Here is a 24,803-nt window from a genome sequence, read left to right as displayed (position 1 = left end):
GCATATGACAGACAGACGGTGGAGGAGGAAGAAGTTGTCTCAACAGTCGGGAATAAAATAACAGGAGAGTCACAGAGCTGTCAATCAAGCAGTGGTCAGAGGGACGCTGAGATGGACAGAGAGCTGTTGTATGTGTGGTATCACCTGTGTCTGAGAAAAGACTAAGAACCTGTGCTATGCTAACATGCTGATGTTTAGCAGGTATACTTTATTCCTAACATGCTAATGTGCTAATTAGCACAAGGTACAGATGAGGCTGATGGGAATGTCATTCATTTTGCAGATATTAGGGCCATAAACCAAGAAATAAGTATTGGACAAAGTGATTACAACTCATTCTGAGGGGGTCATGAATGTCATGACAATCCATCCATTGTTCAGACATTTCTATCAAAATCACAAATGTAAACCTCATGGTGACGCTGGAGGAAAACTCAGGTGGTCAAACAAGTCAGTGTCATTTACATGCTCTGGGAAACATAAATATCTTCAGATGAAAGGTCAAGGGATCACTAAAGTCATGAGGATTCATCATCTGGGAACCTCAAATATCAAATGTTCATGGCAATCCATTTAATAGCTGTTGAGATGTTTCACTAAAACACAAAAACAATGTCAGCTGGTGGCAAGCTCATGTGGTTGTTAAAGTCGGCAGGCTTTATTCTTAGGGGACATGGAAGCGTCTAAAGTTCATGGCAAACCATCAATAGCTGTTAAGATATTTCAGTTCAGACCAAAGTGATGGACCATCCAAAAGACAGACATTGCCTTCCCTCGAGCCATGCTGCTAGTGAAAAAAAAAGATGTGTCACTGAACATAATCTTTTTTAAAAACAGTCCAATATTTACATTTTTATCTGGTGATAGGCTTGGCCTAAAAACACAGGAGCTTCCTCTGCAATCCATCATAGACCAGACACTGGATGGTACATGTAGTTTCAAAATTGCATTGAGCGTCTGTTGAGCTCCACTGAGTGCTGTGGCAGGTTAGATTGCTGTAAATCACCTGCACAGGGAAAATGTACCTGCACTGGGTCAAAAGGGGTCCTTCCCTGCTTCCAAATAAAATATATATTCATGCTTGCTGTCCATTTCCAGCACAGGGTTGTTTTTTTTTCGCTTGTAGACTAACTTTCTGTCCACCAGATCTGTTATTACACAGCAACCTGCCATGTTTGTTTCTCAGCAGGCTTTCGCCACCTGAACCCAGATAAGTGCTGCAACATGATAGTTGTGTTCGTAGAAGGGATAAAAAAGCAATGGTGGGAGAGATACAAACATCTTCAAATCATTGCAGACCGGAATTCACACTGTGAAAGACAATGTTTGGTTCGAAGGCTTCTGAAAAATAAATACACGAAGTAGAGAACATCTTTTGATGTTTTCCAAGTAATAAAATCCATGTCTGTGATATGTTGCACAGAATACAAGATCTGACATTAAGAGTGAATATTTTCCGAAATAAAAAGTTGTTAAAAAGTTGTTTTATCTTTGAAATTTGTACTTCAGATACATATTACAGCTGTCAAACACACTTTGGTATTTGGACAGGGTAACGACGACATTCATGTCTGCAAATAGAGTTGCGTCCACTGTATATACCCACGCAAAATACATCTTTGAGCTGAAAGTACAGCCAGGTATGCTCAGATGATTTCCGCTCACTGTACACAAACCTGCAAATGTAACAGCATGCCTGCATCTATGCATACAAACGTACGACATGATGGAAGTGTGTAAGAGAAAATAACTGCAAATAAGAACCTGAAACCTGCAACTTCAGCAAACATGCTACACTGCTGTCTATAATGGCAGGGTACCAGCAGCACCGTGTAACAATAGCAAATTCACATTTTGAAGCAAAGTAGTAGCATCAGAGTGATACTTGGTGAGGGGGCGACCGTGTTTATTTGAAGGACACTTAACATTCCAGACCAAACAGTCAATTTACTGCTCGGACAGTCAGAAAGCGCCCATAAATACCAACACACCAACCATCCAGCAATGCCATTGTCTCTGCTGAGACCGAAGTTTGCCTGTGTGAATATTCTTGTCAGAAACTTGGGAGAAGAGATTGTTCACACCTTTTATGTGGGAGAGGTGGAACTAAGAGAGACAAAACATGCTGAGAGGATACACGGTGGTACCCTGCTCGTATATTTCCATCCAAGCCACATATTTTTAGCTCAGTTGTGTGCCATGTCAAAACATCTATTTTGCCTTTTTGTCAGGCGCCTGTCATGATGCCATGATGTCATCCAGCCTCACTTTGACACGCACGGCTGTCACCACTGTGTGCAGATGGTGAAATGTGGGAAAATAATTTGTTTTTAGTTCTATCTGGAGCATACAGACACTGGTGCAAACAGTATAATATACCACATAAGCAATTGTATATCCAGATAATGAATCGCAAATGTGTACATGGTTTCTCGTGATGCATTTTATGGGCGTGACTCCAAGATCGAAAATTGACCGATGGTTGAATTTCGTATTTGCTGATGTAGCCTGAAACTGACATTATGGACAATGTTAGGCTGTCTCATATATATATATATATATATATATATATATATATATATATATATATATATATATATATGTATATCAATGACATATAACACTGATATGAAGCGACACCTGCCTTGAGGAAAGGTATATGCCGTTGGAAAAGTTGTGGCATGCCACTCCAGGGATTGGTATACCGCTAAACACAGTGGATTACCACTCCAGGGATCGGTATATACCGCTAAACACAGTGGATTACCACTCCAGGGATCGGTATATACCGCTAAACACAGTGGTTTACCACTCCAGTGATCGGTATATACCGCTAAACACAGTGGATTACCACTCCAGGGATCGGTATATACCGCTAAACACAGTGGCATGCCACTCCAGGGATCGGTATATACCGCTGAACAACGGTGGCATACCATCGGCCACTTTTTGACCTCGTCGCTCTTGTTTTATGGGCTGAAACCAGGGATGTTAAGGTCGTCCTTCAACCAAATGCTGAGGTTGTTTAAATCACTTTTTGACAGAAAGGTTCTTAGCATGAATAAAAAAAATACAGTTATATTCACAGTCCACAAACTGTCCACAAGGTCTCGTTTAAATCAAAAAGAAGCACCTGCTGACTGTTCATCTTGATGACGTTGCAGATACAAGCCTTGGTGCCCTGGTCGCTGAAGTACTACAGAATACTTTCATGTCTCAGTTGAATCTTTTTGTACTGTAAATTAGCTTAATTTACAGACATTAACATAAACACAAACATTGTCATATGATGATACATATAGCCTTTAAATCAGTTTCTGATAACAAAGATAATATCTTTTTTTTATATATCATTTTCTTTCCCAGTCTATTATATATTTTCTTTATTAGCAGCGGTGCCTTTGGGGGTAGGTGTGGCTAAATGGTTTAGGGGGCCCAGAGCAGGACAGCAGTCCTGGACTATGCCAGGATATTTTTGTGTCAGAATTGTGGGCCGACCAGAGCTGCCCCTGTTTATTCATTGGCAAGAATGTGTTTCAATGTTCAAACATATTGATTTTTCTGGCCACATGGAGGCTGTGGAAACACGTCCTGAACACAGCTTTGCATTATGGTTACCTTTTAAGTTGACAAATTCAAATTTGCGCCATTGTATTTAGAACCTTTCCTTAAAAGTGCTATATATACGAGATTGAGAGCATCTCTATTGCCTCTCAACGGTTCTCAACATGGCGAACCGGAGGGTGGACAGTACACCTCCTTAGAGCATTCCCAAACATTCACTAAAACCATGCATGGCCAGCCCGGCTATGTCAACAAAGAATGGAGAAGCTCAGATTACAACAGAGAGAGAGCGAGAGAGAGAGAGAGAGAGAGAGAGAGAGAGAGAGAGAGAGAGAGAAATAGTTGTTTCCTGCATCATTAATGCTCTAAATATTAAATTTAGCACTTTTAAGTTAAAGTAACAACACAACATAAGAAAAAAATACTCCATTACAAGTGAAAGCCCAGAACTCAAAAACTTTACCTTGGTAGGAATACAAAAGTATGATCTGAAAATGTACTCAAAGTAACAAAAAAGTACTCATCATGTAGAATGGCCTGTTTCAGAATGTTTCATCATTATGTATATTTAATTAGTAGATCATTATTATTGATGCGTTAACATTGTTGTCACGGTAAAGCTTATTTTTTACTTGTATTTAAATCTAACAATCTAACAAACAAACATCATTGGGAATGCCCAAGTTAAGAGCAGGTACCTCAAGTACCCCAGAGTACATTAACTGTAATGGTGAGAACGATAAAATAAATATGACAAACAATACTCTTGCCCCATGAAATTTAGATTTGCTGTCAAACGTTAAGTGGTGGTTGTGATTACATTTATGTGCGATTCATGGAAAGAAATAAGAAAGAATTCCATATTAATGTGAAACATGATATAATAATTAAGTGACACAATAATACAAATAAATGCAACATTGAAACAATACCCACTTCACTTCAAGAAATACGTGTTTTGCTACATTGTTTCTTTTAATTTGTGTTTTTTTTCCAATTAACTCGTGCCTCGTGACGTCAGGCACTTTCTCTGCTGCGCTCGCTCGCTGTGCCTCTCTCTCTCTCGCTCGCTCGCGCTCCCTCACTCCGCGTGAAACAAAGTGTAGTGTCCGCGAGAGCCCGTAGGAAGCGAAAAGAGAGAAACCGGAGAAAGGAGAGAATGGGGCGGCTGAATCCACAACAACAGGAGGAATAATAACCCACGACAAAAAAGAGAGAATTAAAGAAGACTGAAGACGGAGGAGAAGAGGGAGAGAACTCGCAGGAAAGAACTTTTTCCGGGGGGAGAAAACTGTTATAGACTCAAACGCGGCCACGTTTTAAAACATGGATACACTTTTCTCCGTATTCCTGGGACTCCTGTTTCTCTTTTCGGCAGTTGGTAACGCCTCCGGCCAGATACCGACAGGTAAGGACGAACACGGGGAAAATAAGACAGTTAATGGTGTTTCCTGTTTGGAAAGTTTGGACTATTTTTCTCGTTTTTTCTCCATCCGTGTAAGCGTATGAATCTGTTGGACAGGTGTGTTTAGGTGCAGGAGAAAAGTTAGGTCCCGTGTTGCAAATGTACCGTCGTGTCTATTTTATCGCTTTGTGGCAAAAAACAACAACAACCCTCTGATGCGAAACATTCAGGATTCGTGGAGTGAATGAGCTTCTTTTTTTTTGTCACTGCTTGCTATAATGCGAAAGGTTTTTCTTGCGTGTCGTAGGTTCTTTAAAAGCTTCTGTGAGACAGTCGGCTCTTGTTTGAACTCAGCCTGTTTGACAAGTAGGTCGGTTTCTGCTTGCGCATAACGACCCAATAGTTTGGTTGTGAACTCTTATCTTCAAGGTTTCAAACTAATTAACACAATTCCTTGCAAACATGAATACAGCGTGTATTAGAAGCAGAGTGGGGCGCTTGTGTAGTGATAGGAATACACCGTTCCGTTCCGTGCCGTGCCGCCGCCTCGCGAGCAGCGCGTGAATGGAGGAAAAAAAAGTTACGGAGATCGCCCACTAATAACTACAATATCCACAGTTACTGTCCCGGTGATGACTTATACTATGCACGCTTTCCACAGTGATCTGGTCGGTGTGGTTCTCAGTAGCCTGTGGTGTGTTTGAAGTCTTCAGAGAGGACTGTTGGCTCTTCTGTACGAGGCGATGGTCGGTTCGCATTTTGGCTCTTTTGCAAACCAAATGATCCTCTTCTGCTCCAACTTTATTCGCGCTGAATGCAATAAAACCTAATGGTTGAGGGAATATCGCCTATACGCCGATTGCCACTTTGATTGCATGTATTTTTCTTTTTTTGCGCCGCGTTGTTTAACTTAAGGGAGAGATCAAGAGGAGTGTTTATTCCGATCTTTTATACAATCTGAATCTGTGAAGATTTATGATGTCAGATGTGATTTTTTTTTTGATGGGCTGCCAGCAATGCGGAGGGCATGAACCTAAATTCAAAAACAGTCCTAGTTAAACTACATGCAACCCTGTGCACGACCATGACATTAACACTCTTCAATAAAATTATCAGTGGATGCATGGGACCTTTTCTCTTGGACTTTAGTTTAAACAGTGACCCGCTTTGCAAAGTGTCTCTGCTCCCGTTTCGTCCGTCTATTCTGCAGAAACACGTATGCGCTCCATAGAGAGAGAGAGAGAGAGAGAGAGAGAGAGAGAGAGAGAGCTGCTGCCTGCAGCTGCCTGCAGCGCTCCGGGACAATGCCAATATGCAAAAGTCCCCTAAATGAACTCCAGAAGGGAACATCCTATAGACGTGTGTTCTGGTGCAGGACTGATCGCACGCGGAGGAAAAAAACAAAGTCCGTATACATTTTTTTCTGCATCTCGCGCAGGCAAAACTCTCTCTCGTACCTGCGTCTCCGTCTGCGTGCACTGCTGTGGGTTTTTATTTACGCATTCAGCAGTTTGTTCGTCTCTGAACTCCGACGCGCGCACACAAACACAGAGAGAAAGAGAGACCCACACAGCAGTTAGAAAGCTCACCTCCAAAATCACACTTCAAACTATACAGGACCGTAATAACGGACACACCGCGCTCCATTGAAGCGCTGGAAATCACCAGAAATGGTATTAGAGCGTCGTTTTCTGCCCCAGCATTCGCTTAGGCTTGTTAATGTTTTGCATAGAAATTCCTCATTAATTACCACTTCATCTGTGAACGTTTTATTGCCCCCCCCCCCCCCCCCCCCCCCCCTCCTCTTCTTTCCCTCCCTTGTGGCCATTTGGCCCTCTGGGTAGCAAATGTGTGGAATTTCTTTTGAGGCCTCTTTGGGGAATTTAAGTGCTGTTAATTTGCAAGTAAATACTAGCGACTTGATGCAGCCTTACAGAGGGTGGAGGTGGGCTATCGTTAGTGTGGGAAGGGGGTTGGGAAAGACAAGTTGCAGTTGGTTGTGTTGCAGAATAAAAAATAAAAAAGTATACATTTCTGAATAAAAGCAAGCAACAGTGTTAATTTAAGGAAATCAGATGCAGGAAAATGATCGTTTGATTGCAATGAGAGGACCCAATTCCCAGGGGTAAAAGGGTTATTGCCATCCCATTCTCTGTTTACACTGTGAATCCTAATTGATGAGGAATTAGAAGACTATGGTGGATTCATCACATTCTCCTTGCATTTGATGCAAAGAGGGGGCAGAATGCATGCAAGATTTAACAGCCGTTTCCGCCACTGACAGCACTTTTATTTGATCACAACGGATGACGCCGATAGGGTTAATAGGTTGCTGTCAGTGTGAACTGTCACTGAGGAAAAAGTGGTGATCATTAGATCTGAAGCCAATAATGAGAGATGTGTGTTGGGGTGCAGCATCAGCAGCCGTTGCTCTCTGAAATCACTGACAAGGACGAGGAAATCAGTGGCACTGATTTAAAACCGTCCATCACATTTGAACAAAGTCACTTTGAGTTTGTGTTGAGAAGGTTTTTCCTCTAAATCTGTCTCATTTCCTTCTTTATCTTCTAGTTTCCCCATTTAGAAAGTCAAACTATAAATTAAGGTATTTATTCAAATCTGCCTCTCCCTCGTCTCTTCTTATCACGCTGTTTTGCGGCAGTTTTGTTTTGGTCTATCGCTTACAAAGCCAGTGTAATAAATGTGAACGGATGTAGCCGAGTTTATGTTAATTTGACAACTTTCTAAATCTGTCTCCTCTCTGATCGAGCTGTGACACAGATTCCGGGCGTCTTTAATCTTAATGAAGTGAAATAATTGTTTTCCATTAGCGTCTCCAGACGAATTAGAAGGCTGTCGCTGCTGCTGAACACCACATCTGAGCTGGTTTAATTATAATTGTAAATTATTTTAGTATTTTGAACATTAGGACCAAGTTGGTTTGATTATAATTACTTTTTGGCTCCATTTGGAAGCTGGAAAAAAATTGTGTGTTTTCCCCCAGAAAGGCGAGAGAAAGAGAGTGATAGTGAAAAGAGGAGGAGGAGGAGGAGGGGTAAAAATAAATGCAACCATTGGTTTTTTGGCCGTGGGCATCTTCTCCACTCAAGAGACTGTGAAAATGGCAGCAGGGAGGGAGTGTGTGAGTGTGTTTCTCTGTCATGCCCTGTGTGTGTGTGTGTGTGTGTGTGTGTGTTTGTTGAGCACATGTGTGTGTCGACTCATGTGTGTTGCTGTCACTTAAAGAGAAAAGAGGGAGGCCGATGCTTTTAAGCCCTCCGGAGTACAGTGGTACAAAGAGGAGCATGTGGAATGTTTGCCTCTCGTTCACATTCATGTGAAACGGCCTTCTCATTCTACTCGTGCCATGTAACATGGCACCAAAACAAAGAACGCTTTCTTTATTCTCTCTTTTAAAAGTAATGCTTCAGTCCGCTGTCTTTCAGATCCATCTTAATGTCTTCTCTTCAAGTCAAACGCCACTTTTGCACCAGAGCCTGTCTGTTTCTACAGATTTCAATTTAGTGATATATATATAAAAAAAAAAAAAACCCATCTCTTTGAAATTACTGGCTCATATCTTCAGTCGTTTGGGGATGAAGTCTGTGCGCACACAAGCATGCGAGTGTGTGTGTAAACGTAATTAATCTGTTGAGAGAATTCATTAGCTAATCCGTCATTAGACTGTGTGTGTGTGTGTGAGTGTGTGTGTGTGTGGATGTGGATGAATGAATTTGGAGGTTTGTGTTGAAAAATGGATTAGCGACACACAGCGACTGTGCAACCTTTAGCCTTTAGTTAAGGATGAGGGAGAGTGAGAACATGACATGATTGACACATATGATTCAGACTCCATACACCACGCTGTGCACAAGGGGACGCTTTGGTACTCATGAGAAGAAACGTTGTGACGGTTCAATGCCATTTTTGGCAAATTAAGACATCTGAATTGGTCTATCTTTATGATGATTAATGGTATATGTACATTATTAATGAAGAACCAGAGCTCTGATACATCATGGCGTGACATCGCTGCTCATTTACCTGCCTTCATAGACCTTTAATTAATCAGTTACTTGAGCTACCGAAGATTAATCTTTGATTGTAGCCATTTTTCAAACAATATGCCAAACATTCACTTGCTCTTCGTTGCAGTGGTTTGCAGTTTTACACCACTGTAAACAGAATATCTTTAGGTTTTGAACCATATTGAAGACAAAACATGCAATTTTTCAGACGTCATCTTTGGCCTTGAGAAACTGACTGGCATTGTTTTTCACAATTTTTGACATTTTGTACATTAAACGATGACTCCAGAATATAATCAGTAGGGCGGCCCCCTCTCAGTTGATTAGTCAACTAATTGGCTGTTTGTGTGATTATTTGTGGAGAAACTCAGTTTTACATTGTTAGTCGACTAAGAATTTCACTGGTTGAGGACAGCCCTAAAAATGAGCACAATCGGTAATGAAAACAATCATAAGTTGTGTACAAACTGTGAGAATATGGTAAAACGTGTCTTAAAGCCTGAAGGGGAAATCTTTGTCCAACAAAACAAAAACAAAGATTCATTTAAAAATGATATATCAGAGAAAAGTAGCAAATCATCACATTTGAGAAGCTGAAACCAGAGAATCTTTGAATTATTGCTTAGAATAAATGAGTCAAATATCAAAATATCTGCGGATTAAATCTCTGCAGCCCGACTAATTGATTAATCAACAAATTTTTGCAGCACCTTTTCATCCACATGAAGCCTGTGCTGTTTAACATGCTGTTGAACAAGGACCTCCATCTAGTTGTGCTCATGTAAAACTCCGTTATTTTTAGTCTTTCTCTCTGGTGGAGTAGATACAAGGCCCAGTGAGAAGCAGCATGACATGAACACATAGTCTTCAGTGGAAGAAGCAGGTACTGCAACATCAACCTTTTTTACATCTTCACTTCTTTTTCACCTCAGGCGAGCTGATAACTCAATAGTTCAACTTTTCCTCATTAGATTCTGTTGTTTCCATTCAGGCAGATTATGCACAGTTTGTAAAATTACCATTAAAAACAGGTTGATGGAAATGTAGATACTGTTACGTGATTGGTGTGAATCCTCAGTCACCGAGCAGGAAGTGAAACGCAAGAAAGTGTGAAAGTCTCATTGGAAATGAAGGGAGGCAGTGCGTCCAAAACAAATCCCCATCCCCGAAATATCACATCCCTGATGAATGATGGTATTAGTCCAGTATCATCAATCTCCGCTCTGCCCTGTTTGGCTCTGGTCACAGCTGTCGGTACAAGGGGGCCTAGAAACACCCCGCTGCCTCGCAGACACACACTCACACACACACACACACACACACACACACACACTTACACACATGGCTGGCTAATGACAGATTAAGTAATCAACACTCTCAGTTGATTAATTACATTACAGTGCATACACGCACACACACACACACACACACAGTCTCTCTTTCCCACACACACACAGATGTGAGCTGCATCAGTACCAGTTGTGTAGTCTTGTGTGGTGATGATGATATTTAAAATATAGTCTTGGCTGGTGTGTGTGTGTGTGTGTGTGTGTGTGTGTGTGTGTGTGTGTGTGTGTGTGTGTGTGTGTGTGTGTGTGTGTGTGTGTGTGTGTGTGTGTGTGTGTGTGTGTGTGTGTGTGTGTGTGTGTGTGTGTGTGTGAGGGAGAAAGGCTTTGAGAGAAGTGGCGGCAGGTGACGACAGTCTTGGGAAAATGCTTATTTTTAGGGTCACCGTGAGGTGAAGGGTTGAGGTTAGGCATCTGGTGGCTAAAGGTTGGAGTTTGTGTTAGGGAACATGTGCAAGTCAACAGATTGTCCTCACTACTTTTTTTTGATACAGATATGTTTGCTTTTATTTTTGCATGATTTCGGAAGCTGTCTGTGCATTTGGTTGCTGCTGCTGAGCAGAATTTGTACATTAAAAATGGATTTGTTATTTATACTTTACTTTATACTACGTCATTGGTTTTGCTCTGCTTTTGAGTCTTTCTTCAACTTCGTTGTTGTTGTCTTCACAACGATACCCCTTAACATACAACTATATCAAACTTAAGGCAATGCCATTCAGGCAAGATATTTTCCACAATATGCGTTCGCTACAAGACCTTTTATTTTCTGCAATAATCCAAAATCCAATGGAAATATCACGTTGGATTTTTGTCGAGGGAGCCGGTGCGATGCTACAAAAATACGTCATCCCTGCGCCGCTCTGTAACTGCCTGAATAAAAACACAATCCAAAATTGAAATTGAGATCATAAACTGTTCCAAATATATTAAGAAACGTACGTGCTTGGTGTCAGATGTTTTGATATGGGACAGTTTTTGATACTTGTTGCTATGAACATAATTAAGCTGGTACCAAAGGGAAGTGGTAGTCCTTCAAATATATGCTGAAACTAAAAGAACACAGCTCTTTGTTCCTTCTGTATGTGTCTATACACCTGTGCATGCTTTCCGATCTAACTCTGTCTTATTATCCTCTGCTTTGCTTCGGTTGGACCCAGCTCACATGGGGCGCGCTGAGAAGGGTGAGTTTACGAGTGGCCGGCCAAGAGCTGAGCTTCATCCGTCACCATTATCGTCATCGTCATCGTCATTAGTGTTGTCATCGTAAACCCACAGTCTTCACTTTAACTGTCACCTGAAGTTCCCTTTTCGATGTGTAGACGTCCTTTTGAAGTGATCTAATTGTTTCCTCATCCACAATCATCCCGCCTTCCACCGACCATCCCACTTAGACTTCATGCTCATTGTACGCCGTCTTTTAGAATATTACTAACACCTTTATAATCCAGTATTAAAGTGCAGTGTGCAGAGATTTTTAGACTGTAGGACCATGAACTATTTGGTTCTTGCTGGAACCATTTGATGAAATGTCAAAATGGTTTCAGTGCCTCTCAGACGTTTGTCTGCAGCTATTCGCTCCCTGGGAGTCATTTTGACCAAGTTGCTTCTAATCGATGAAACCTTTGAAGCGCTCTTGCACTGGTTTGCAGTTGTCTGTCTTTGTGAGCCTGCCGACCTGTCTGTCTGGCAATCTACGTGCCATTTGTCGGTGGGTCTCCCCTGCTGTGTTCGTCTGTCTCTGTCTGTCTTTGTATAGTCAGACAGCTGCCGGGAGGTTTGAAGTTTCCAGGTGCTGTTTGTTCAGTCGAGCCTGATCTTTAATAAAAAGGGAGCTCTGTGTAACTTTGTTCCTGCAGCATCCGACCACACTCTTCTTCTTCTAACTGTCCACTTCGGCAACGACACACCCGCTCATTCTGTCTCACACGTATCCTCTATCTCCCCCCCCCCCCCCCCCCCCCCCTCTTGTCTTTCTCACTTTCCCACAAACACTCACAGCGGACGGTTGTTAATGAGGGAGTTGTTTTTTGGTCGTGAAAGTGACAGGTTGGTAAAATACTCCGCAGTCACTTCACACTGCAGGGTCTCACAGAGACATCACTGTGGAGCTGTGGAGTTTTGGTATCCCACAAGGCCTTGCTGTGTGACAGAATCAAAGCAAATATGTTGTTTACGTGTATATTTACAAAAAAAATCAAAGGCAAATAAATCCACAGTGAAGGTCACATTCTGGTTAATCCTCAAAAACTGAGAAATAAGCTTTGATTTCTTGTATGAGTGTGGGAGTCAAACACAGGATTTGGAGCGCTATGCTCCAAAACCCAAATGATTTAATACAAAAATAATAGAGACCTAATGAAAGCCCAGCGAGGCAGAAATGCTGTCGGTTCATATTAAGCAGGACAGGTTCTTGAAAAGGGGATTTGGCAGGTTCTACATCTGCTCTCACTAATCTCACTAGATCACACTCGACTGAGAGCTCTTACCTGATAGTTTGTAGATGAGGTAGAAATTAATAAAGCTGTAGTTTTTTAAAGAATAGGTGTCATTTGAAGTTGATTTGGTTGATTGGCTGTGTATTTGCTACATATCTCCATTCATTCAAAATCTAATTTAAAGCAAGTTCTGTCATTTTATTTTCCTATTGTGAATAACTCACAACTCCAAAGACTTAACATCCTCCACATCCAGTCAAGTTTTCAATTTCCCATCTGCAGTAAATCTCCAGTTTTCCTGTTGTAACTGAACATTCTTGTGACTCAGTTGGTTAAAGTGTAACCAGGCGTCCTCGCTTGAATCTGTTTCATACCCTCTCTTGTCTTCCTCGTCTATGAACTACACAACACGTGACAAGATGCCCCAAAATAATCTTTGTGGAGTATTTCAATGGGCAGTATGACTTTTTAGGGGCATGTGCCTTTAAAGTGTCCTTGCTGTGGCTATTTTTGTCGCCCTCAAAGCTCCTAAAGAGACACTTTAGACAAATTAAGATAAGAATACGCCTCTAAAGTGTCAGGAAACATCAGAATGTGTTCAAGAAGACGCTCTTTTTGTTTCGCTTTAGTTTAGGCAGCACTTTCTTTGTCTCTACGTTGATTAAATGTGACAACAAAGCCGTGTGTGTGTGTGTGTATATATGAAGGAATGAGCCTCTTCATGTTAACCTTCAGGTGGACTGGCTTTATAGACATGACCAAAGGGCTCTTGTGTGTGTGTGTGTGTGTGTGTAGCTAAAGGCAGTGGCTGAAGTGGTTTCCATTAGTCCAGTTAAGACGACATCTGTCATGAAGCTTTACACACACACACGCACACACACACACAAGTAGCCATAAGCAATCTCTGTGCAGTATACCATATCGAGTCTCATTCCTGATCTCTGTGTGTCGTCCAATGATAAAATCCCAGAGGACATTCTGCTACAGTCACTTTCAGCCACAGCGTGTACATCCTGGTATCTAAAAAATACACTCTTTTTACTGTTCTTACACTCCTTTCCAATAACCCTCTCTTCTGCCCTTTAAGCTGATTTCAGTTCAAGAGCAGTAGAAAGCTTTCAAGATATATAAACCCACTCTGTGTGAGTGTGTGTGTGTGTGTGTGAATCAGGAGCTCACAGACGGATGACCAGTCCATTAAGATTAGCGTCCCCATCCCAGACCATGTATCTTCACATCGCCGTGATGCTGGTCCTCTAAGCGGAGATTTAAATCTTCTAGCAGATATTCCACAGCTATCTTTTTCCCCTCTAAATGATGTTACACATTTTATCTGTCTGTCTGCCATCCTAATCTGTCGTTTGGTCTGTCTGTCTGCCAGCCAGCGTGTGTGTGTGCAAGTGTCCGTCCTGTCTGCAGATGACTGCAGACACATGGTCAGCCTGACAGCCTTTGCCTGCACGTGTACGCAGACAGTCAATCACTCCAGCAGACAGACACGTGTGTGTGTGTGTGTGTGTGTGCGTGCGGGAGTTTGCAGACAGACATTTAAATGTTGAACATCTGTTTGTCACTTTCCTGGTTGGTCCTCTGCAGCCTCTACTGAAACAGTGTGTGATGAAGTCGTATCAATAGTTTAGTCCCACATGTTTAACAGGAACACATTAGAGTACAGCTTATGGTGTGTATTGATTAATGATGTCTTAATTGTCTCCAAAACAAGCCTTATTTGTATGAATACAATGGAGATTGTAAATAGAACTAATATATGAAGCTCATCAACCTTTGATTTCTGCGATCATAAATCAGTATCTCCCTCAGTCAAGTTTAATTTTCCACTTTACTGGTAAATATATTTTACAGAGAGCTGAGCCCAAGGACTCACAAACTCAGTGAAATAAAAGCGATGCAATATTTGATTAACCAAGTGATCAATAGAAAATTAATTGACAACAAATTTGATTATACAGCAGCCGTGGAAGTTATTTATCAACTCATATTTCCAAACATTTGCTGCTTCCAGAATTTGATTTCTATTTTATGGCATTGCAAATTCAATATCTTTGGGGTTTTGGACACAAAGTAAAATGTTTGAAGCTTCATTTTATCTTCAGCGAACTCTCAAATATATTTTTGCACAGAGCAGGGACAGTAGATTGTATACTCCAACACTCGCATTGGAGTCGCACTTGGAATGCATATCGTCTTAGCCAGAACAGACCCGGGTCCAGACCTTTGACTCCGCCCACTCCAACGTGTTCCAGGTGACCCATTTGTCTGGAATGGTGACATGAAACGGGGGCGTTGCTATTTCGTTTTTTACTTCGCTCTGCTCCACTTTTACAAAGCAGTGGCGATGCAGTAGTGTTGACTTAAAATGGCGTTAGAATTAAAAAAATATTACTTCCTGGTAGTCTTGAATGGGCCTTTGCAACTGAAATGCATGCTTCTCAGGGGGGTCACGCATAACATGTAAACATCTTAGTATGGTACTAAAGTTTAAATATACAGCACCACCAACAGCTTCAGCTGACAGAGGGAACAGGGCAGCTTCATACCTCCAAACATTCCGCAGTTCAGATTTATTTCCATGCTTTCATGGAACTAAACAATAGTTTTTCCACGGTTATTATGTTTTTTTTTTTTTAGGGTTAGGACACCTACCGAGGCCGTATTTCCTCAAGTCATTTGTTTTTAAGTGAGCAGCACTGAATACATGCTTTTGAATGGTGCAGACAGTGCGTCTTTTCCACTGGAAGTGATAAGGCAGTGCAGTGGAATTACCAACGGACACAAAGCAAACATGGGAAGCAAGAAAAACACCAAAATAGGACATGTGAGGTTTTCATTGGAAGGCAGAGTCATATTGTGAAAGCATTTCTTTTTTTTATGTTGATACTCCCCACTGCAACACACACACACACACACACACACACACACACACACACACAAGTACAAGTGATGTTGATACTGTACAGACTCCACCGTGTATGGTGGAGTTGAGCAAAGTCAGTCAGTTCTTCTCTCCTCGCCTCCCTATTTTTGTTGAACACATCCAAGTAGGACTCCCTCCTTTTCTCCCCATCCAAGCTTCTCCTAACTGTTATTTTACCTCATTCCCCTCTTCCCTCCTTTTCCTTGGAATTTATGGCCCACTAGCCTAAACAAAGCAACACAACGTTTATCAAACCCCCCCCCCCCTTCTCATGTTCTCCTCTCTCCCTTCTTGGCCTCCTCCTCCTCCTCCTCCATCTTCCCACCTCCAGTTCCCCCTCTTTCTCCCACCTCCTCTCTCCCCCGTTTCTCCAGTTTCAGTGTTTCCCCCATCCAAAGACCCACAACAAAAACCAAGGGTGGGATTTTGTGTTCCCAAATCCAGACAGAATAGTGTTGTATTACAGGGATTAGGTGCGTGGATTCTGTTTCAGGTGGAAATTGTTAAGGGAGCTATACACATGGCAACACAGGCGTAGCACGGGAACGAAAGGAAAATAAGAGCAGTACATTACTCTTAGAACAAGTTAAAAGTAAGTGAAGTGAGATGCTTATTATGGCTGGACAATAATCAGTCATCAAAATAGTCTGAGAAAGAATTTATGTCGACTGATGACTCAATTAATCGACTAATGTATTCAGCTTGTTCAGGGTTCGTACGGTCATGGAAAACCTGGAAAAGTCATGGAATTTTAAAATGGTTATTGGAAAAAAATAAAATCCCAAAAGTTTTGGAAAAGTCATGGAAATGTGTTATATTCATATTTTCATGTCGTTCATTTACGGTGAGTTGTCAGCCAGCGTTTCTCAGATTGGAGTGAGACGAGGAGAAAAGGCGATGTCGTGATCTTCACAATATAACATCTTTGATGTGTCGAGTCTTGGCCAATCAGCGTTCAGATGTCTACAGCGTCTTCATTTCCCTCCGTTACAGTTTAAGTTACGTTATGTTCCGTTAAAGTTCAGACTTGCTGGGTTAAGTTAACGTCCACTGCATGCGGAACTTTGTAGACTGCTAACGTTCATCATTATCGCGATTTAGAAGGAAAAAACGTAACGTGATTAAACATGCACCCATGGTCATAATAACTTTCATGACCACGACACATGAGGCCCAGATACTGATGAGATGATGAGGTCAGAGAGCTTCAGGGAGAGGAGGCTGGTTGTGTAGCGCAGCTTGACGCAGGGCTGAGATGTGAAGGAGCTGGGCCTGGATAAAGGTGGAGCTGGGCCTGGATAAAGGTGGAGGTCTAAACAGACGTGAGTACAGCTTCCTGCTGTCACAGTGTTTTAAATACATTGATAAGGCAGGGTATGCTAAATGTAGCCTCTGCTCCAAGGAGATGAACTACAGCAACAAGGGCTCACGTGTCCTCTCATCACACTGTACACACTGTTCACTGTGATGACCACAGCCAGTGTACCAACAGTCCCAACAGTCCCACGTTGCTCCCAAGAACCCTGAAGTAATGAGAGGGTTAAGGTGCCTGTACCTTCATTTCAGCAGGTTGCTAATGCAGAGGTGTGTATAGATTACAGCTATTATTTTACTCTTGATAAACTACCATAGCCAGAGTAGATTATCATTTTCATTTAAATAATTGAACTGGATTGAATGCATATTAATTGCAAATAGAAGATAGGCCACAATTCCAACAGCTTTACAGTAACAGTGGAAGTTAATATTAAGTCATACAGTAACAGGGTTCAATGAATAATTTGTACCACAAAAGGGAAAGCAATATGTGCACTAGCTGGATGCTACTACCTACTAAAGCTCTTATTGATGTGTCACTGTTATGAATGCCTGTCAACCAGAGTATATTTATAAATGTTTATTCTTTTAATGAAACTATTGTCTCTCATTCGTTTGTGTCATTTAAGGTATACTGTATGCTTTGGAATTCTCATTGTTAGTTTAAATACTACATTTTCTCAATTTTTCATGTATACACCGAGATTTCACAAAATGTTTGGTCATGGAAATTTGGTTTAAAGTCATGGAAAAGTCATGGAAATCCATTGGTCAAAATGTGTATGAACCCTGCTTGTTACATGTTAATGAAAACAAATAAATTAACTCAAATATAACAACAAAAGTAGGAAAGTCAATTTACAACCAGTTGAAGTCAGTTGAGCTGCCAAATGAAACAACAAAGTTTCTGTATATGTTTTATCTGATAGCTCAAAAACTAAAGAGCAAATTCCTCTCTACAGTGTCATGCTGGCACACAACAATCTCACCCCTTCGTCTCTGACTCACCCCCTCCTGTATCACGTCAAGGTCTCTCTCTCTCTCTCTCTCTCTCTCTCTCTCTCTCTCTCTCTCTCTCTCTCTCTCTCTCTCTCTCTCTCTCTCTCTCTCTCTCTCTCTCTTTCTCTTTCACGCTATCTCTCTCGGCCATGTTCCGGAATGCTTTTGTTAGTGTTTTCTCTCTGCTCTGTTTTCAGTTTAGCCAGATTTACTTTGACTCACGCTCACACACACACGCACACGCACACGCACACGCACACACTTTACTCCCCCTCTGAATATAAGTCTTTGTAGAAGAAACTGTCTCTTTGTATTAAGTGGCAAGGTTAACTGTCACTATGTCTCTATTGGGCCAAAGGTAAATACAAGTGTCTGTGTGTGTTTGTGTGTGCATCTCATGTGCGTTCGTTGTGTGTGTGTGCGTGTGTGTGTGTGAGCCAAGCGAGCTGTCTCGTCGGAGTAACGGTTAGCAGATACAGCTCTACCTCCTCGTGACACACACTGTCTCTTACACTCATCCTCACACACACACACACACACACAAACGCATGCATACAATACTACCTTAACACACAGCGTCGCTCTGTCTCGTAGGGTTAGTCGCTCACTACAAAGTGAGCTACATGAAGTTAAGTGCGGGTTTGAAAGCGAACCACTGCAGTCTGTGTGTGCTGAGCGCTCAGAGGGGATGTTTGAGATGAAAACCTCCAGTGACAATCTGTAGAATACTTAGAATTTATCTTATGCTCTTATTCGTAATGTACACAGATGTTACAATATTGAAAGCTATGTCTATTGTTCTTCATCCATCGTCGTATCGACAGAGCTTTTATTAAATCTCTCCAGAGTCGCTACATTTAAACCAGTCTGGAACCAGTCTTTGACAGACACGATAAGAAACACTGTTTAGTAGACAAGTTAGAAATACGACCTGTTGTCACATTTCAATTTCTGTATGACCTCTAGCCGGTGGATTTCCCTCGAAAGTACATCACCGTGCAAAGATAGCTAATCTAGTTTTAATCTGGTTTTGTCGCAGTCATGTTACCCAGGGGCCTGTTTCACAAAAGCGATTAGCCAGCATATTCCAGATACATTTAAAAGTCCCACAGGGCTCTCAGATGATCACGCATGGGGCGCTAGCGCGGCAGAGGAAAGGTGGCGAGTCTCAAGTTGTGACCCATATTCAGAATGGCCACAATTCCGAGAAAAAAAATCCTTTTTGTATTCCCTTTGATGCAAACATTTTGATTTGACCCATTTTGAGGAACTACTGTGGTCGGTGTCCTCTCTGACACACAAACGGTGATTCTGATGTCTGCCTTGTCTTTAGCGAGCACTGGTTTGTACTCGTTATAACTTTGGCCCTTTAGCGAAGCACTTAACCTGCGACTGATACGGTGGCACTGCCGCAGTGGCCCCCAGCAGAACGCTGTAGTTACAGTGGGACAGCTCCCGAGTGTGTAACCTTGTGAGTGTAGAGCAGCGCGGCTACAAGCACAACTGGTCCCTGGATAGATAAAGGTTAAAGTCTAGCCATGGGCTAGCTTTCGCCTCTCCTTCTGCAGTCTGCTATCACACCTCCCCCTCCACACACACGCACACACACACACACACACTCTCGCATACCTCTGGATGGAGCGAGAGAAAGTCAGCCACATGTGGTTTCGGTTAGCCACACTTTTCCCTCACACTGGCCCCAAACTAACCACTTCTACTTTACCATGGTCAAGTACATGTGTGTGTCTCCCGTTCAGTGTTCAGCATTTGCCACTGGGTTGTCGCTTGTAAATCTTTGTAAGTCTGTACGTGTGTGTGTGTACGTGTGTGTGTGTGTGTGCATGTCCCAGCCCGAGGCAGAGTCGAGTAGAACAGTGAATCAAGGTTAGTGGTCCAAAGAGAGCAAGAGAGATTGAAGGAGGGAGGGGGGGGGGGGGCTTTAATCGAGGCAGCAGAAGTGGGAGAGGGAGTGAAAGAGGAGAAGGAGAGCGACTGCAGGTTTTTTTCTTCTAGCTGTGTGTATGACCAAAACATAACTATTTCATCATTAAATAGCTGAGCTGGTGATGTTGAGGCGTATCAATGTGGACTTCATAAAGCAGGCCAAGGACATGGCAGGGATTTTATGTCATGTGGGTTTATAGCAAATAATCTTAACCTCTTAAATCTCATTGGGTCGGTCACCACAAACACGTTTCTCAGCTAAATGTTGTTCAAACGCTCTCTTACCGAATGCGTCAGGCTGGATGTGGTGAAAATGAAATGGGTTTGAATATTTCTCTCCACTTTAGGACCTAAATCTACTCGAGGGAAACACAAAGAGAAACTTTTAACCTGTTAACCCCGTCACTGCACGTGTAAAACAAATAGTTTGTTCTATATTTAATGTTTGGATGATGAGTTTGTACCGTAGAAAGCTGCTCAACGCGTCGCTCTCTCTTCTGGGATTCCTCTGAACACGAGTCACGTTAATAACATCGCCTGTTTCTTCTTGGAATCAGAAGAAAAAAAACCAACAGCCTGTTGCTCGCAACCAACGCATCCTAGAAAAGTGAGAAACCGCCACCTACTTAAGAAGGAATTAGGACGCCACGCTTCTTCTAAACGACACTGTGAACAATCATTGTAAATCATTTTTCTTGGCTGCTGTGATATCAATTTAGTGTGTTATTGGAGTGTAATGAAGCATGTTTTAACAAACTTAATGCTACTATATCTTGGGACTATGACATCATTTTTCTTTTTTGGCTTTTTCAATAAGATCCTTGAGAAAGCTTTCTCTGTTTTTTATACGTGTGTTCAAGGAGGATTTTCCGATTAAAGCAGCGTTGTTGTCTATTTTGAATAATGTGTACAATATCAGGGTAACGGGAGTGAAATTGATTGATTTCTAGGTTTGGACCGTGACCAGTGGCAGCATTTCTAGTGGCCACGCACTGAATCCAATCGCCTTCCATTCATGAACCCTGTAAATGGAAATTGAATCCCGTGATGAAGTCTCTGTGCTGAACCTCATCACTAACAACCAGGGTAGTATCGATACCGGTTTGTTTTCACGGCTGTTAGCTTCACAAAGTTGCACTTTCTTACCATTTTGAGAGGTGAAGCAACAAATACCTAAAATATTGCTTGGCTAGCACATATACGGATACACATCTTTGTATTTGATCTACAAATAAAGAGTTCTGAGAGTGTTACTGTCACCATTATTTAATCTTTTAGCTTAACTTCTCCTCTCAGTTCTGTAGAAGTTGAAGTATCCTTCAAAACACAATAGAACAAAACATAATTTCAGAAAGCAATAGAGCAGGTTGAAGTCATAACCACGATAAGAAGCTATTTAGATGTACGTTACAGGCCCTAATCACTTGGACTATAATCTGTCATAAAGTGGAGGTGAATGAATTATACAGGAAGATAAAAGTGTGTGGGGAAAAGAAGGAGAAAGATCTGTTTGAAGTGCGATAAGAAACTACGCAAGAACAGAGCTGACCAGAGCAGACTGACACAACAAACTCGCAGCTGCACCGTCTCATTCCTCACCTCCTCCATATCTGCTGATAACCACGGAGCAGCGAGACAGACGGGGGGACGGAGGGAGGGAGGGAGTGAAAGTTCTGCTGGTTTGATAGAAGGCAGGTCTTGGATTTCCTTTGTCTCGTCTCCTCAGAAGTTCTCGTCCCTTTGACCAGCAGAAAGAGGATAAATACGAGTTGTTAACCCATATTCACACAGGCGGAGGCAGAGAGTTGAGAGAAGGACTGTGTTCCTTGTTCCCGTGTGTGTGTGTGTGTGTGTGTGTGTGTGTGTGTGTGTGTGTGTGTGTGCGTGTGTGTGTGTGTGTTTACATTGCTAACTGGCTGTGCAGAGACTGATTGGTTTCTGCTGTGAAATCTGTCTGTTTGTCTTGTAGGGGCCTGTTTCTTTTCCCACATTCTTCAGCTTTCAGCTGGAGCCATTTAGATCTAACCAAGGAGATGTAGTGGAGGATAAAATGACTTTTCCTAAAGTCAGTTGGCCTACTTTCCACATGTGACATGAATCCCTATCTACATATATGAAGATGTACAAGCCTAAATGATTAAATGATATTACATGAGATCTAGATTAGGTTGCACCAGCTATTTATGAATCCGTTACCAAGTGTCTTTGTAAAGGTCTTCCTACGGTCTTCTTAACTACTAGCTAGTTTCAAACTAGTCCTTTTCTAAAAGTTGCAGCATTAAAACTTCAGTAGCGAGGAAACATCTGTGGCGGCTTCTAATGAAAAGCAATCGATAATGTAAACAAGAAGTCAGGGTAGCATTACAAGTGTTGACATAACTTCCAAAAATAAATGTATATATTAAACTAAATAATATTTAGGTTTGACTTTGTGTTATTTATATAAGCATACATGGAAAAAAAACGTGTGTTTCAGACTGTTTAGAATCAGTGGAAAAGATACGATCACACAAGAATTTACCAGAAGTGGACGGATTACCTGAAATAAATAGAGTTAAATAACCTCATTTCAGCCTGACAACACTGGTGTGATTTTCCCTAAGTCCGAAAAAAGGACTTTTCCCTTATAAGCAGCCATTGTTTGATCCGTCCCATCAAACATCCAGCTGCATCGAGAAGAACTCGCAGAGACAAAGACGGCCTTTCGCTGTGTAATCAATGGCTATGAAGAAGGTATTAATACATCCTCCTCCTCTGTCCATCTCCTGTCTCTCTGCTCCTCCATGTTCTGTTGCTCATTACGCCGATCACTCAACTTTCACCGACACACACTAGTCACACCTCATTACTGACCGTACACACACACACACGCACAGTTCTCAGTCAGTGGAGCCGCATCACTGCTTAATGTGGCGAGGACGGATGTGGACGCTCACTAGTAGTTTGTGTGTGTGTGAGAGAGAGAGCGACTGGTTTAAACATGATTTAATGTTGTGACGCTAACTGGTCGCTGTATATTAGTTGCTTGTTTGAGAGTTGAGACGGATCTATAGTGACGGACAAAAAGTATTCAAATAAAAACGATAGACAAATACCCACAGCTAAGTACTTTACTCATTCTGTATGAGGGATGGGAATTGATAAGATTTTATGGATACAGATTCTATTTTCCACTATTGATCCGATTCTTGATTCCTGATGAATTGTTATCGAGGCTCCAGCTTTATTTGTTATCATTAGTCGTTTCAGTTTATGAAATAGTGAAAATGACAACAACATTAAAAGGCTTCCACACTTTAATGCGTCAGTAATAATCAAATAATAATAAGATATAGCTAGATATATGAATACTTTTACTTTGGATACTTTAAGGACATTTAGCTAATAATTCTTTCACTTGCAAACGAGTACTTTCACATTTAAGTATTGCCACTTTTACTTCAGTAGAATATCCGACTTCATCACGCGTCACACTACCGAGTACTGTGATCAGCTCTCACAGGTACAACAAAACCAAACTTCACACAACCTACCAGTACTTTTAAAGGAAAAAATGGCACGTACACTGTCTTCACAAGGATTTAAGTCTATGTGTGAAGTGGGCGTGGGTGGGACTAATGACTGCTGAGTCGTGGTGAGTAACACACCGGGTATGCTGATGCATTCTGGCAGAAGCAGTAGCTGTAGCCACAAAAGAGTGTGTGTGTGTGCGTGTGTGTGTGTGTTTGTGACAGATAGTTAATTGTACGAATGTGTGTTTGTCTGTTCGTATATGTTGCCACACGCGCGCACTGACCACAGGCCTGACAGGCAGGTCTTAATTAGTTGCCACGGCTACCGGTGATGCATCTTGACAGAAACTGTGGTGATGACAGAATCTCCTGCCTCGGAGCAGAGAGGCATGCTGGGATTGACACAGGGTCCACTCAGTCATCATGCTGTGTGTGTGAGTGAGTGTGTGTGTGTGTGTGTGTATAAAACTTCAGATTGGAGAACAGAAGACAGTTTGTCAGTCAGCCAGTTACTTCCTTGTTGGTCAGTCAGTCAATTAGTCAGTGAGGAAGGGATTAACTGAGATGCACACACACACACTCTCACACACACACCTTTTGTGTGGTAAACTAAGTAAAACAAGGAAATTGCTCTGTGATTTCTAATCTGTAGTTGTGAAGATGGAATGACTTCAGTCACCACTTTATTCTTCCATCTCTTGGCCACCTCTCTCCGTAACCCTCTCACCCTCCTCCCTCTCTTCCTTTATTCATCCCGGGAGGCAGCAGGAGGGCAGAGAGAGTGAATACTGTGAAATGTGTCGATGGCATGTCGCAGCAGATCCACAGAGACATCGTCGGCTGTACAAAAATGTAATTTATGCAGGAATTATAAAACACGAAAACGCTCGCCTCTCTCTAGAATCACTTAATTTAACAGGAGTTTGAAACACGAAAAGGGAAAATGGAGAAACAGCAAAAATGAGTAGCTTGTTGTGATCTCAGTTTTTTTTTTTTTTTTGTAACCACTGCTTTAGTGGTGCAATTACTGCATGCATTATGCATTCAGTGATTTGAGTTGGCCTCAATGACGGGCGAGAGACAAACAGAAGAGGAGAGACAATTGCTGCACTCTGACAGAGGCCACCCTCATCTGATTCTGTCTGTCTGTGTGTGGGTGTCTGTGTGTGTGTGTGTGGGTGTTTGGTTGGCCGGTAGCGAACTCAGAGATGAATCTTAATGGCCATCATTTAACCTTTTACCTCAACACACACACACACACACACACACACACACACACACACACACACACACACACACACACACACACACAAAG

The 24,803-nt window shown here is 41.9% G+C and overlaps 1 protein-coding gene across 1 annotated transcript in view; it reads left to right on the top strand.

Moving 5' to 3' along the window:
* The first annotated feature begins 4,890 nt into the window (after window positions 1–4,890).
* Window positions 4,891–24,803, top strand: part of ptprk (protein tyrosine phosphatase receptor type K) — a 95,004-nt gene continuing 75,091 nt past the window's right edge. Inside the window, exons 1-2 of the mRNA XM_076083754.1 lie at window positions 4,891–4,972; window positions 11,504–11,527. Coding sequence (XP_075939869.1) covers window positions 4,891–4,972; window positions 11,504–11,527 — 106 coding nt within the window. The remainder of the gene's footprint in view (window positions 4,973–11,503; window positions 11,528–24,803) is intronic.

This window comes from Anarhichas minor, unplaced genomic scaffold (genome assembly GCF_050575085.1).
Source record: "Anarhichas minor isolate MPS153535 unplaced genomic scaffold, ASM5057508v1 ptg000136l, whole genome shotgun sequence".
Taxonomy (NCBI): Eukaryota; Metazoa; Chordata; class Actinopteri; order Perciformes; family Anarhichadidae; genus Anarhichas; species Anarhichas minor.
This window is presented reverse-complemented; position numbering and strand designations above follow the sequence as displayed.